This window comes from Syngnathoides biaculeatus, chromosome 5 (assembly GCF_019802595.1).
Source record: "Syngnathoides biaculeatus isolate LvHL_M chromosome 5, ASM1980259v1, whole genome shotgun sequence".
Classification (NCBI taxonomy): Eukaryota; Metazoa; Chordata; class Actinopteri; order Syngnathiformes; family Syngnathidae; genus Syngnathoides; species Syngnathoides biaculeatus.
The window spans coordinates 30,023,351-30,038,603 of NC_084644.1; the positions used below are offsets into that span (position 1 = coordinate 30,023,351).

Genomic DNA, 15,253 nt, shown 5'->3' on the forward strand with positions numbered 1-15,253 from the left:
TTGGTGTTGGTGTGGGCTCAAAAAAAAAAAAAAGTTGATAATCGCAACGTGCATTTACGTATCCTTACGCGAAGATGACTCGTGTGTCGCGTGTACTTGTGTCGTGGCCCTTGCCCTTTGGGACTTTGAGATACTTCTGTACAGGAACAAAGATTAGTTGAGTTGGCTTGCTCAAGTAATTAGCACCAAGTCGTGATAAGACATGATAGCCTAACGTAAGGGGGTGGGTAGGAGGTTACTGTTGGGAGGGAGAGGGGGGTCAAATACTTCCAAGTGACCAAACAACCACGTCTTTAAGGTCGTAATCACACCACGTTGACATTTGCCGTTGCTTTTTAAACCCCAACGTGCACTGCAGAGATTGTCTGTATTGTTCTGATATTTATTGTTGACCAAACAACTCTGACTCAGTCGTGGCCGCGTGGCAATCTGAAAACATGGATTAGTCGTACAGCGGGCTTTTTTGTGTAGCATTACCTCAAAGAGGAATTGAAAGAAAAGATCTTTCCTAAGACCAAATGCAGGAAGGAGGAAATGAGAGTGATCAGGCGGTACAGTAAAGTGTCTGACCATGCGAAAAACAATCATGTCAGGAGGGAGTGTGTGAACGGTCGTCTGAGCTAACGTCGAATGATGTGGTCGGCCTGTTATTTCGGGCAAGTCGGCGAGGTTATGAGCGGTTGAACGTTTTCTGGGACGTCGCCACTTTCTGCATATGTGCGATGCTCAAAAACATCCGTCTGAATTGAAGAAGACAGAATTGTCAAAATGATCCCAGGCAAAATTTTCTTGTGTGCCAATGGAATTTTTGTACTGTCAAAAAAGTGCATTTATACATCAATATTAGGATACTTTTTATTGTTTGAAAAAAATACCAAATAATTTGATAAATCATGTGCAAAAAATCATACAAAAAGTAAACAAAAAATGAAAAATTTCCAATTTTAGAATAAAATTCTACAAAGGCAACAATTTTTGGATAGCAAACCAGAAACAAATGATGAATATATTTTTAAATATCCAAGCATTACAGACATAAAGATTAAATAAAAAAATCAATGAGAGCACCGTTTTAGATATTATTTATTTATTATGATTATTATTATTTATTATTAAAAATATATCTTTATGTCACCATTTTAGATGTTATTTATCTAAAATGGTAATATAAATATATAATTTTTTCAATATTAGGGGTATGTATGTATGTATGTATAATATAATAATTATTAATAAAATATAAGAAAATAATTTCAGACTTCTTTTTTTCCCTTTGGCTTGTCCTGTGAAAAATGAACAAATTTGGGAAAAATATAGAAAAAAACAAAATATTTGAAAATGATATAAAAACAGATGAATAATGCATACAAGTAATGCAGTAGTGGGGGAACTAAAGTGGTGAGAGAAGTGTAAAAAGTTTTTTGTCTTTTAACTATTGTAATTGTTAGCATTTTCATGCTACAAAATGCTAATAGGCCCAAAAATAATCAAGTGCTGTAAATTAGTTTCTATTTTTGGAAAAAAAAAATTTTGTGTGCTTAGCCTCCGATGGTGTAACGGTACATGCATCGTGATTTTTCAAAACATAACATGCTGAACGCCAGTACGGAACACATTAAACAAGGGAGAGAAGGTTTGCCTCACAATTTTGCGACATCTTGAACGTAAACATTGTGGCTCAGCCTCAGGCTTTTGGCAGCACATCCAACGTGTTTATTTGTTTAAAAAAAGCGCTGCGCCAAGAAAATAAAACTACGTTCGACATCAATGATTCCCAACCACAGTGCCGCAGCACGTCAGTCTGCTCTGAGAAATTAACCAATCTCACTTAATTGGTTCATAAATTCTTACGAATAATGTATGATAATAATAATTATGTATGATATGATGATATCTACATCATAATTATTTCATTACTACTTTACATACTTTTTTGCGCTTTGAGATTTTCCTAATGCAGTATATAAAATATGTGCTTTGGTTCAATAACGGTTGTGAAACTGTTTTTGCCATTCACCTACTTGTTAGTCAAAAAGTGCTGAAAAAACATCGAACAGATGAAATTTTAGTTCATATGTAAAAGTGCATTACAGTGCATTTAAGGTTCAACTTGATATCTCACCCCAAAGCCCAATATCCCGAACATTTTGTCACTATCCACACAAGAACTTGTTTCATGAAATCCACTTCAAAACGACAACGCGGACCTCAGAGAAACCAGCCTGCACACTGGTTTAAGGGTTAACCTAGTCAAGAAACAGCTGGAGGCACAACGGTGGAATGTTGTTTGCCACCGTGTGGCGCAGCGTGGGTGCAATCAGCCAGCAGGGATGGTGGCACGAAACAATAGCGCAAACAGGATGTCTTCGTGAACTTCAGATTACCCAACATGTTCTGTCCAGTCCTTTTGCGGTGTCGCAACGCTGACATGAACAAAGCCTGAACACGCCGGGCTTCACCCGCATGTGAAAGTTTATCTCTAACTCATAAGTAACAGGAGCACTTCAATTTCAATTGTTTTTATTTCACTAAATTCAGTTGAATGAGTGAAAAAGTCACAAGGGAAAATCCTCATCTATCTCCATCATTTTAAATTATGATCAAATAATTTCTCACACTTTAGCCTTTTCATTATTTTGGTAAATCATGAACTTTATGTGATCAGTCCTTTCACCCAGAAGGCTGATCGGTGTACTTTTTGGCAAATTAAAGCCTGCCGTTCAAGTCTTAAAAGACATCTTTCCAACAACCGGTTGCCATTATTACATTTTTGTCCCCACCTGCACACAAATGTGTAATAAAAGCCAAAGATGAGCTATTGCTGCCCAAGATGCGTTTCAGCAAATGATTGAGCAATTGCTCTGATTATTTCCCAATTTGTTTTATCATGAAATTGGCATTTTTTGGGGGGGGTGTAACTAATAGGCAGATGTCTGGTTTTTGCATTGATTACATATCCCAACGTGTGTCCAATCTTACTTTGTTTCCCATTAGGAATGCAGAAACTCATTCATCAATTTTCTATGACTTTTTGTGATTCTAGCAAAACCTTTCTATTTCCATTAAACAAGATCTCAACTCATGAGCAACTGCTAACAAAAGTGGTTCCCAAGATCATCAACTAGGAATAGTTCTACGTTTGTTAGATAGAAGGTCGGGGGTGCGGTGAGTGTGTTCCAAGTAAGATATTACAATGTGGATTATGTGGTAGACTACCACAATTGTCATCTCTATTCAGATTAGAACCAAGAAATAATGAATTAATGTAGATAATGGATTTTTTTTTTTTTTTTTTGCAGTAATCCTGTTTGCAAACCTATAATTGATGATTGCACAAGGTGAAACAAGGTAGTAAGTCACAATTTTTTTTTGTTTTGTTTTGGGGGGGAAGAGCTTTATTTTAATTGTAATGGAAGACTGCGCCAAACAGACCAACACTGAGTACTACTGTAAACCTTGAACATTTGTAGATACTGATGAGCTTGCATATAACCCCTGTGGGAGAACTGTACAACTGTGAGCTCAGTTTTTTTGTTGTCAATGCAGTGGTAGAGTTAGTTGCTTTTGACAAAGGACTCGTAGAGGGCGATCAGACGAGCCTGGAGGTCCTGGGCATAGGGGTTCAGGGTATCCTTGAGCTCTCCAACGTAAGGGGTGGCCATGTCTTTCACCTGCTGGGCTCTCTGGGTCAGCTCAATCTGGACTTTCTCCGCCATTGGGGTCACATTGTCCTTGAAGACCTGAAGGTGCTCCTCCACCTTCTGCCTTAGATCTTCAGTGTGGGGCCCCAGCTGAGCCTGCAGATCAGCCATGCTTTGCTCCAGGTTGGCCTTGATCGCCTCGCTCCTCCTCACGAGTTCCGTCTTGAGGGTCTCCGAATCCATGGTGAGAAGGTGATTGAGCTCTGACTGCAGTAGCTCAATTCTCTCCTGGACCTGGTCTCTCATGGCATTGGTGTAAGGCTCCATCTTCTCACGGACGGCGTTCATCTCCAGAGTCACGCGCTCTTTCAGCATATCTGCCTCAGCGCTCACCAAACCAATCAACTCCTTGGCCGCAGGGGGGAGCTGCTCATGCAGGGTGACGGCATACTGGTTGGCCATGTTAGTGCCATGGTTCAGCCGAGCACTGGAGGAAAGTGGGAGACAGGACCATGAGACAACATCGTTTGCCATAGAAGGTCGAAGAAGGGCCTCAGGGCATACCTGATGTCCTGTCCCAACTGAGACTGCTTGATCATCAGGATAGTGTCATCGGCAGTCTGAGTGGCCTGGGCGACGTAATCCCAAAAGGCGTCAGTTAGCACCTCCAGCTGAGGCTTGGGAGCATCAGCATAGAAGAGGTTGGCATTGCAGCCTGGCGCATGGACAGAGACAAAATAAGGTTAGTTTTGTTAGTTTCTCACAGTTTTGCTAAACTCTTCAATTTTTTTTTAACTAAGGATTTGTAGATTAGCTCAGAGGTTTTCAGATAATCTAGCGTTTAATTGACTGATTTATGTGACTGATGAACTAGGTCTTTGGTCCCATAAAACCAATATAATTTGGAGTTTGCCAAATGTCCCACTTCCTCTTTGTAGTGGTGACAGGCTGACAGATGAGGTTAGACCGGAATTCCTGTGGAGCATGATGTTCGCAGATGGCGTGATCTGCAGTGAAAGTAGGGAGCCGGTGGGCGAAAAGTTAGAAAGGGGGAGGCATTCACCAGAAAGGAGAGGAATGAAGATTACTCAAGTACGACATACGTATGTGCATCATGAATGAGAGAAGAAAGAGTGAGGCTCCAATGAAAAGAGATAGCAAGGGTGGAGGACTTTAAATATTTGGGCTCAACAGTCCAGAGCAATGGGGACTGTGGTAAGGAAGTGAAGAAACACGTCCAAGCAGGTTGGAATGGGTGGAGGAAGATGTTTGGTGTTTTATGGAACAGAAGAGTCTCTGCTAGGATGAAAGGCAAAGGTTATAAAAAAGTGGTGAGGCTGGCCATGATTAGAGACTAGATTAGAGACGGTGGCACTGAAGAGAGCTGGAGGTGGAAGAAATAAAGATATTGAGGTTCTCGCTTGGAGTGAGCAGGTTGGGTAGGATTAGAAATGAGCTCATTAGAGGGTCAGCCAAAGTTTTTTTGGGGGGAGACAAAGTCAGGGACTTCGATGGTTCGGACATGTCCAGAGGCGAGAGCGAGGGAGGATATTGGTGGAAGAATGTTGAGAATGGAGCTGCCAGGCAACAGAGTGAGAAGAAGACCAAAGAGAAGTTTGATAAATGGAGTGAGGGAAGAAATGAGGCCAGTTGGTGTAAGAGAGGAGGATGCAGGAGATAGAACAGTATATATTATTTGTTTTTTTGTTTTTTTTGGGGGGGTTAGTTTCCAACATTTATTTTAAATGATGTACCATCCTTAAGATGTGGTATTGAGAGAAGGAAAAATCCAAGACCAGAAAGTGCAGAGCCAGCACAAGAGAAAGAAACATTCTTCATCTAATAAGATTCAAACTCAGTTTATGCCTCTGGGGTTTCCTTCTCCAAAACATTGTTTTCTGCAAAAGATAATAATCCTCGATGATTGGGTGATCTTATACTCACCAGTGAAAACGGCCAGAACTAGGACAGCAAGGATCTTCATGGTTGTTGGATCTAGAGTGGCAAGATGCACTACTTAAGTTAGCGATGGACATCGTACCCCAATAGAATGATTGAACAGACAAAAAGAAGATTCTTCGAGGGTCTGAGCTTTCTTACCTGTTGAGAGTATCTGCCGGTTTAGTAACTCTGCAGTTCTTCTGCTCAACCGATACTATGCCGCAGCTTTTATAGAGAAACAGATGATAATGATCCCAAAGTCCACGTCGCATGTGCCTTGCTGTCACTTACTATCTGCATTGATGTCCTAAGCAAAAGGCCACATCCTGAGGACGTAGCCCTTTTCAGAAGGTGTCACTAGATTTCATGTTTGTTCTCTTGATTTTCATCCTGAAATAAACTTTTGTCTGTAGGATCTGCTGTTTAGATGGCTGCAAAAAATAAAATAAAATAAATAATCATTGGTTTTACACTTTGGCTGCTCACCTCCCATGCCTTCTGGGTCAAAGTTCCCATGACAGCCGCTATGAGTCAATCTGACCAAGGGTCGGTAGACTGTGCCATCGTCACCCTCCTGAGGTGTTCCTCTGTTAAATGACGTCAAAAGATATGGTATGAGGTCATCGCCACGGTCTTACATCTCCATAGCGAGTGAGAGATCAAAATGTCAAAGTCAAATAATTTAAATTAGTTCTATTCTTCTTCAGCATTGTAACCACTTTGGTCTTTGACCCTAGGCCGGGGAAGTCTGAGAGATCAACTACAGTGTAATGAGCGGGTCCATTAATGGTGTACGCTGCAAAACACAGTAAGGAAATTAGGATGTAATTTTAGCAAAAAAATAATCCACTAGTAGAAAAGGAAAATTGGATTCGCCAATATTTCTTAAAACAAGACTCGGCAAGCCGCCAAATGCGGGTGGCACAACCACTCCGTCAAGCCACTTTTATGTATATATTTAATTGTAGTGTTACAAAAAAGCCACAAGGGAAATTGTTAATCTTTATCATTTGAGCGGTTTAAACATTCATTAATTTTCTGCACAAGTGAATTGATTTGAACATAAGAAAAGTAAGTGGCGCAGGGAGGAGTCGGGATGACGTGTGAGCAGTATTGTGAGTACAGTAGCATCATTATGTTATGTATTACATTAGCCATAGTCTGTTTTTCTGGAATCATTTATTAGCGTTTTTGATGCAAAATTCTTCAGTGAACCTGTTGCCATGATCAGTAAGGAGCGTGAATCTGACTTTCAAAATAAGTGCATCGACCGAAAGTTCTGTGTTGACAGTTTATCAGCGTTTTGATCAACCTGCTTTGCAAAGTTTACCTTTTCATCATCATATGTTGTGTGCAATTTCCCTATATTGGTCCTTGAAAGTCCTTTTTGAGGAAACCACACATGCACCAACACAACTCAACAAACCGATGCGGTCAAGAAGAGAACTGAAAGAGAAATAAAAGTTAAAATTAAATAAAAAGGAAAATCCACCGATTTTTGTTTAGCAACACACTCAAATGTGAAGACACCCCTATTTATCCAGAACCAGTGGAAAAGGAGAATAATTTTACAACAAGTAGCTTTTTCAAGTGCTGTGACCTTTTACCAAAGTTGGTTGTGTTAATCGTAACCCCAGATAGTAAAGGAGGCTGTACGCAAAAAAAAAAAAGAAAAAACGTTAGTCACCCCCTAAAAACAAGTAAACAGAGCAAGCCTCAAAATATGAGAAGATATCTTGAAAGTACCTACATCTAATGTGGTCGTTTTTATTCCAAGCAAAATCACCCAGTAATAAAATGTACATTTAAAAAAAAAAAACATTTTTAACTTGAATGTAACCAAGATTAAAAAGAAAAGAAAAAAAAATCAAATCAAGGTAAAAAAAAAAAAAAAAAACAAAACCTTAAGTAATCAAGGTAAAATATACATTGATTTGAAATATTTTTTCCAATTATACTCTAAATTTGGGATTATGAATTTTGTTGAGACCAATATTTAGGGGTCTGGAAATTTGTTAGGGTTCTTTATCGGGGGTGGGTTTAGGGTTGGCTACAACAATAAACCAAATCAATATACTACAGAATGTTTTTTTGGGGGAGGGGGGGACTTCCCATTTTTTTCGGGGGGCTGAAGCCCCTAAAATAGGTAAAAGTGTAGTGCTTAATAGATGTCAGGGTATCGCAGAAGACCTCAGTATAGCTAAAAATTGTAATCTTTTTGTTCAGGGCTGTTGAGACATTCCAAAAAGGGACTGCTAGATTTGCTAACACGCGTCACGTGTGTACTTTTACAGTGGAGAGCATGATAAGTAATGATAAGTAAGAATATGTGAGGGAGTATTTTCTTCTTTTTTTAACAGTGTACGTTTCTCACTTATTTTAACACTAGTAATTGACTGTACAGTTTCTGAAGGTTTTAGACGGCAACAGTTTGACCCAACAACAACAACAACAAAATCTGTGGCACCAGTCATTTATTGTTTATATTTTTAGAAATGTTTTTTTTCTTGTATACTGACATTTTGCCATCATTAGTTAGTGATGAATAGTAAGATGCCAGGCAAAGTATATCATTTGTTGTCCAAGACGGTAAATAGTGTTGTGGCCTCGTCTTTTCCTGGTTTTGTTTGGTCCAAGGGTTAGCTTAAACCTTGACACATCGCACCCTGACGCACTCATTATCGTTTTCAAGTTGATTAGCACAATAGAGTTGAAATCAAAATGCAAATCAAAATGAAACTATTTCAGTGTACTTTGGTTCATATTTAATGTAGGGTCTGAACACCACTCTGCTGAAAGCTCTTGTTTGAATGTAATTCTTCTTTTAATCGCTTTTATAAAAATTTTCTTACTGTTTTCCTTTGTGACAGGGTTCGACTGGCCTGAAAATTCACTAATTTGTGTGCATCCAGGTGAAGTGTACTGTGTTCACATCAATACCGTCACACCCACCCTTGATAGGCAAAAATCTGAGATATTGTATATAGAAACGCTATTTCTTTTTAGCTTATGCTTCAAACATATAGCGTACTTGATGAAAACATCATTTTTAAACTATTCCTGTTCAGCCATTCCCACTCAAGAGGAGGCAAAGCATGCTTGTTTCAAGCTAATTTCCATCCAAGTTGCCGTTTATCGTTAAACTGACACACCAAACAAAAGAGAGTTGATTACTGTGCTGTACTGTATGTTTAAAAATCAAAAATCCTCACACAAACCATACAATTTTGTCTACGTTAAGTCTGCTAAGGTGAATTCTAACAATGTCAAATGGCATCGCTACTGCTTATAAAAAAATGAACGTATTGTTATGGTAATTATCTTCTTCTTTTCCTTTCGGCTTTTCCCGCCACAGCGTGTCATCGTTTTCCATCTAAATCTGTCTCATGCATCCTCCTCTCTAACACCCACTGTCCTCGTGTCCTCCCTCACCACATCCATCAACCTTTTCTTTGTACTTCCTCTCGCTTTTTTGCCAGGCAGCTCCATCCTCAGCCCCTTTCTCCCAATATACTCCCTCTCTCGCCTCTGGCCATGTCCAAACCATTGAAGTCTGCTCCCTCTAACCTTGTCTCCAAAACATCCAACTTTGGCTGTCCCTTTAATGCACTCATTTCTAATCCTATCCAACCTGCTCACTCCGAGCGAGAACCTCAACATCTTCATTTCTGCCACCTCCAGTTCTGCTCCCTGTTGTTTCTTCAGTGCCACCGTCTCTAATCCGTACATCATGGCCGGCCTCACCACTGTTTTGTAAACTTTGCCCTTCATCCCAACAGAGACTCTTCTGTCACATAGAACACAAGACACTTTCCGCCAACTATTCCATCCTGCTTGTACGCGTTTTCTTCACTTCTTTATCACACTCACCATTGCTCTGTATTGTCGACCCCAAGTTATTGTTATGGTAATTATGAACCTTAAAATAACTGCAACTTTAACGCGTGTAGAGCGGTGACACATACGAGCACAGTGTGCAGCAGTACCTGCACACGTATATTCGCGTATTCTTTACCCTTGTGGAAATATTAAAACAGCAAAATTGGATCTTGTCAAAATCTACACAACTTTGACTAAATTTCGTGGAAATGTCTATTATGATGAACGAAAACGTCTATGTTGAATAGAAAGTTAAAATGAGCAGTTATAAGCTGTCAAGTTATTTTTGCATGGCGTAAAAGTTTCATGATTGTTTTCGCCTCCTTTTTTTTTTCTTATGCTAATGATTAAGTCAAACAATAAAAGCAAGTAAGTAAGGCACACCGGGCGTGACCCTGTTACAAAGTCCAGCAGTGCCACATCCCACGTTTATCTCGTGTTATCTGGATGCCATTGGCGGTGTGATCAGACGTACTACTGTCCTTCCCCGTTATTTTTCAGTGTACAGTTTCACTACTCAGTGAAAGTGCTGCAAAAAAATAAATAAATAAAGCTGCTTCTTCATCTTTCATATCATTTTCACATCCCATTGTTAGCGCCTCTGGCCTAAGTCATGTGACCGGTTTGTGACAGCATGGCAAAGACTCGTGGACTTTGTCTCCTTTGAGTACAACTGTCATCGTTCATCAGTATATATATGCAACGCAATCAGCAGGCAGGCCAGTCACATTTGACAAAGGGACACACAACCGCACAAGAGTAGGTAAGAATTTTGCGGGCCTTCTTTCAGAAGATCCTCGTAAATGTGCTCGCTTGTTGCCGGACTTCAACCCAAATTGTTTTTGATTTTCCAGCAGTCATGAGGATTTCTCTTTTGCTCGCTTTGGCTGTGATTTCTGGTAAGTTTCTGCAACACTTGAAATGCATGACATTTCCATGTGTTTACTTGTTTACTCGGCCAATAAATTCTGAAAATATCATCAATGGGAATCTGTAATCCGTCTTCCCCTAACAGGCTGCAATGGCAACCTCTTCCACGCCGACGCCCCCAAGCCTCCGATGGAGGCTCTGACGGACGCCTTCTGGGACTACATCGCAAAGGCCAGCAAGACCGCCGACGACACCCTGGAGATGGTGATGAAGTCGCAGTTCGGGGCGGAAGTCAAGTAAGTCGCTCCAGAATAGTCACTTCATAAAATGATTGGACCCACTATTTTCAATTGTACAGGAAATTCCCAAAATGATTTTTGTCACAAATCCTGTGATACCATCAATATCGTGGACTAAATATGGTGACACAAAAGAAATTTCTTGATTGTCAACCCTGTGGTGCATATTGATTTTTGGCCATATTACTGTATTGTGATAAAATTTCTGTATCGCGATACCGTAAATATTTTTTAGGTGGCTTTTGAAATGTATTACTGTAGCGATGCCGAATCAAATCAGTGGTTTGATCTTTTGGTTCGCCTTTGTAGCGCTCACCTGGCCAAGACCGCCGACGTGGCCAGCAGGTACGCCAGTACCTTGAAGGAAAATCTTCCCTTGGCCGCCCAGGGCCTGATGGCCAAGATCAGCGCCGAAGCCGACGTCTTGAGGAACGTGGTGAGCCAGGACCTGAGCTCAGTCGGCAAAAAGGTCGAGCAGTACTCCGACACCTTGAAGTTCCAGATCCAGGAGAAGGTGGACCAGCTAAAGCAAGAACTGAACGCTTACGCCGACAACGTGGATTCGGATGCCCTGAAAGCCACAATCGTGCAGAGCAGCGAGGAGCTGATGACCGGACTGCAGCGCAGCATCGCGGATCTGGAGAGCAAGCTGGGGCCCTACACGGAGGACTTAAAGAGGCAGGTTGACGAGCACCTGGTGGCCTTCCAACGCAACATCGGCCCCATGACCTACAGGTTCCAGGATGAGCTGAGCTTCAGGAGCAGAGAGGTCCAACGCATGGTGGCGCCCTATGCCGAAGACCTGAAGGAGAGGTTGGACCATTTTACAACGGACCTCCAGCAACAGCTCAGGGCCCAATACGACTCCTTGATCAACTAAATGAAATGTTTCCCCGATTCAACTGTCGCTCCAATCCCATTTGTATTTATTTCTTAGTTCAATTGTGCAACAAATGCAGTATTTATTGTTTTTAAGTCTGTTGCTGCTGATAATGTTTTTTTTTCTAAAGAAAAATAAACACAATTCTCAACGAACACACTGTCAGTTATATTTCTTTCAAAAGAAGACATTTATTTAAGTATAATTGGACATTGGCGGAAGGGTGGCCTGACTGGTTAGAGCGCCTTCTTCATGGTTTTGAGGACCGGGGTTCAAATCCCCCCCCCTGCGTTGGCTTTTCTTCGGGCAGTCTAGTTTCCTTCCCTTATCGCCAAAACTTAGGTGTGATTGTGAGTGCGAATAAAGGTTCCCTGCGATTGGTTGGCAACCAGTTCAGGGTGTACCCCGCCTCCTGCCGGAAGATAGCTAAGATAAGCTCAACCACTCCAGTGACCCTTGTGAGGATAGGCGGCTCAGAAAATTGATGGAATGGGACACTGTATTTTCTTGACTTCTTCAGTGACAAAAATATATATGGACAGTTGTGGAAAAATATTTTGCCACTTATACAAATATTCATCATAATACTGTTGGTATCATGGTAAAAGCATTAATTGTAGAAATAAATGGAAACCTAGACATTAGCACATGTAAATGGGGAAAATAATTTATCTACATTTACTCTATCATGATACTGTCCCATATACAGATTTTCATGAAATTTCAAAATAATAGAAATGCCATCTTTATCATCATCTAAAATTAGACTTCATGTACAAAAACATTCATTGGAGAAAAAAATGTAAACTGAGATGAAATATGAACGTGCTACCGTCTTTAAAAAAAAAAATCACCAAGTTCTTTTTTCAGTGATGCAAATGTTGACATATGAGTTCTCCGCAGTTGCTTTTTCATCATATTGTTGATGTCGCAAGTAAAACATCAGTCATGTAGGGAAAGAAAAAGAAACTCTGGAAAGCAGACATATTATTAACAGTATTACAAACATCGAAACCAAACCAGAGCCCTTTTCTTTTTATGTTCTTAGTCATTTTTATCCATCTATTATTTTGTTTTGTCAGTCAGTTGTGTGGGTGTGTTGTTCCCAGCAGTTCTTGAAGTCTTACGTAAACTTTCACGGTCCCGTTCTCGTCTCGACATGTTCTGATGACACAGCAGCTCGGTCTGCTGTTTTGGGCCAAAGGCACGACATCCGTGTTCTTATCGGACGTGTCGCTGCAAGCCATCGGCCGGCCTGCTATTCCAAAACTTTGGCATGCAGCACCAAACGGTCTGGCCAGTGCTTTATTTGAAATCCCAAGATTGAGCTTTCCATTTTGAAACTGTAACTTGATTTGTAATAATATAGAACAAACAGATGGGTTTTACGTTTGGGTTTCAAGGTTTATTTTTTCATTGTTGTGTTTTGTGAAAATGGCTGCAAATAGCCACACGTTTGTCCTTTTGTGACTGTCAGCCTCCAACATGGAGGGTCCAGAGTCCACCAACTGAAAACATCTCCACTCCTTCAAGTCGTCATTATTTTATTATTATTGTTGTGCATGACGTTTCATGCTAGCTAATTTGAAACTTGATGAAATCCCAATTTCAGGAAGAAAAAAAAAGAGGTTAAATGATGTTTCAGACTACAAGTCTTCAAGCTTTAGATTTCGAGTATATGCATATTTTGTTTATACACAGCAGTTGGTTACATATATGACAAGTGTCACGCCACACGATATAATAGAACAGCAGCGGTACCTCATGTTGTGGCCAGTTACCGTGAGTCGATCCAATGTTAACAAGTGGCGACATGACTTGTTGTTTTGACAACAATAAAGTGCAAAAGGCCCCAGGCACGGCTTTCTTTGAACAAGTCCGCTCTTGTGGCCGCGTTTTTTTGAGGGGCTCGCATTGCTGGGATGCAGATGATGACAGATACCCTTTTAGTGCCTGTTCTCGTACATATCGGGCCATTTCACTTTCAAGAAAGACCTCCCAGGGCCACGCGGAATGCAGCAAATACAGCACAATTTAAAAAATCATTTTTTTAATTTGAGCTGCATTCCCGGCCTACAGAGCACACCTGGTTGAGTACATTTGTAAACGAAATACCATTTAGTACATACATACAGCTGTGTAAAAGCCACAAGTGCCCACATTGAAACCCACATTAAAACACGAGATATTTACAAAGAAAGACGGTACACAGAAAGAGTTTAATGCTAGTGCTAGCGCCGCGCTAACGCTAGCACCGCGCTAGTGTTAAACTATTTATGTGTACCGCCTAAAACTTACCAGTAAATATCACAGAGACACGCCAGCAACACAGCAGCAAAACGCTAGCACAGCGCTAACGCTAGCACAGCGCTAACAAGGCCGGTAAAAGTCACTTCCTCGGCACCTTTTCCACTTGCTGCTGTGAGAAAAAATGCACAAATTAGCCACATCACTGCATAAACCGCAGGGTTGAAAGCATGTGAAAAAAGTCATGGCTTGTAGGCCGGACATTACGTTACTTTGTCTACCTGGATGCTTATAGACATAGTACATAAGTGCCAGAAAAGTTTTTTGTATAATTGTTGGCATCGTCTGTATGGTTTGCTTATGGGGTTGCCGTAGTTTGTTGTATGTCAGTCATTGTTTGAGTTTTTATGAAATATACATATGTATAGTTTGTTGGTATAGTTGTTGAAATTGCCAATGCAATAGTTGTTGGTAGAGTTATTTGTAGAGCTGTTGGAGTAGGTTTTTTCGTAAAGTTGTTGACGCAGTATTTGTTGGTAGTATTATAGCAATACTTCCCTTTTCCCCAGCCACTTCATTCACCTCTCCCAGGGTTGGGGGATCCCGAGGAGTTCCCAGGCCAGTCGAGAGACGTAATCTCTCCACCATGTCCTGGGTGGTCCCCGGGATCAGATGCCCAGGCCACCTCATCTGGCTCCTCTCAATGCGGAGGAGAAGCTGCTCTACACTGAGCCTATCCTGGATTTATGTGGGTTGCCTGGTCCCTCACCTAGGACCCTCCCAGGGACACGAAGCCCCCAGACAATTTAGCTCCTTGGATCATTGGGACACACAAACCCCTCCACCACGATAGGAGGAGTGAGAAGTTAGTTGCTCGTATTGTCTAACTTTTAGACCCCAGTTGATGATGTTGCTGTTGGTACAGATGTTTGTTTAGCCACTTGTATTGTTGTTATTAGTCCTTTATTTACTTTTGGGTGTGTAATTGTTGCTATAGCTTGAATTGTTTTTCATCATTTTTTTGTTGGTATTACTGTTTTCACAATTATTTATGCAGTGAAGTGGTTTGTATTGTTAATTTCATTGCAGGTGCAATACAAAGCAATTTTTTTCTCTTTACATGTTGTTGTTGATATTATAATTGTTCGTGTAGTTTTCTAGTAAGGTGGTTTTATTTTGAAAGCACCGTATGGCTGGAAGTGGGAAGAGCCATGGCTTTAATTTAATTGAAGAAGCCTATATTGCTATCTAGTGGTACTCTCATGAAAGTGCACAAAGACAATATCGGCAGCATGGTGAATCAGCTGTAAAGCATTGGCCTTACAGTTCTGAGAATCCAGGTTCAATCCCAGCCCTCCATGTGTGGAGTTTGCATGTTCTCCCCGTGCCTGCGTGGGGTTTCTCCAGGCATTCTGGTTTCCTCCCATATCACAGAAACATGTAACATTAATTTGGACACTCTAAATTGCCCCGAAGTGTGATTGTGAGGGCGGCTG

At 40.9% G+C, this 15,253-nt stretch overlaps 2 protein-coding genes across 3 annotated transcripts; one reads left to right on the forward strand and one right to left on the reverse strand.

Annotated features, from left to right (window-relative positions):
- Positions 1-3,348: 3,348 nt before the first annotated feature.
- Positions 3,349-13,914, reverse strand: apoa4b.2 (apolipoprotein A-IV b, tandem duplicate 2). The gene is made up of 6 exons (XM_061820020.1): positions 13,809-13,914; positions 5,874-6,169; positions 5,742-5,807; positions 5,586-5,636; positions 4,206-4,356; positions 3,349-4,128 (listed from the first exon to the last, which is right to left on the reverse strand). Exons 4-6 carry the CDS (start codon positions 5,623-5,625, stop codon positions 3,555-3,557), a joined length of 765 nt encoding a protein of 254 aa, XP_061676004.1. The 5' UTR covers positions 5,626-5,636; positions 5,742-5,807; positions 5,874-6,169; positions 13,809-13,914; the 3' UTR covers positions 3,349-3,554.
- On the forward strand, positions 7,557-11,658 carry LOC133500844 (apolipoprotein A-IV-like). Of its 2 annotated transcripts, none has more exons than XM_061820023.1 (4): positions 7,557-10,220; positions 10,316-10,360; positions 10,477-10,627; positions 10,940-11,658. In XM_061820023.1, the coding sequence occupies exons 2-4, from the start codon at positions 10,321-10,323 to the stop codon at positions 11,508-11,510; spliced, it is 762 nt and encodes a 253-aa protein (XP_061676007.1). In that variant the 5' UTR covers positions 7,557-10,220; positions 10,316-10,320; the 3' UTR covers positions 11,511-11,658. The 2 variants fall into 2 exon arrangements, with proteins under 2 accessions (XP_061676007.1, XP_061676005.1); XM_061820021.1 differs by having other exon boundaries at positions 7,560-10,224.
- Positions 13,915-15,253: the final 1,339 nt, after the last annotated feature.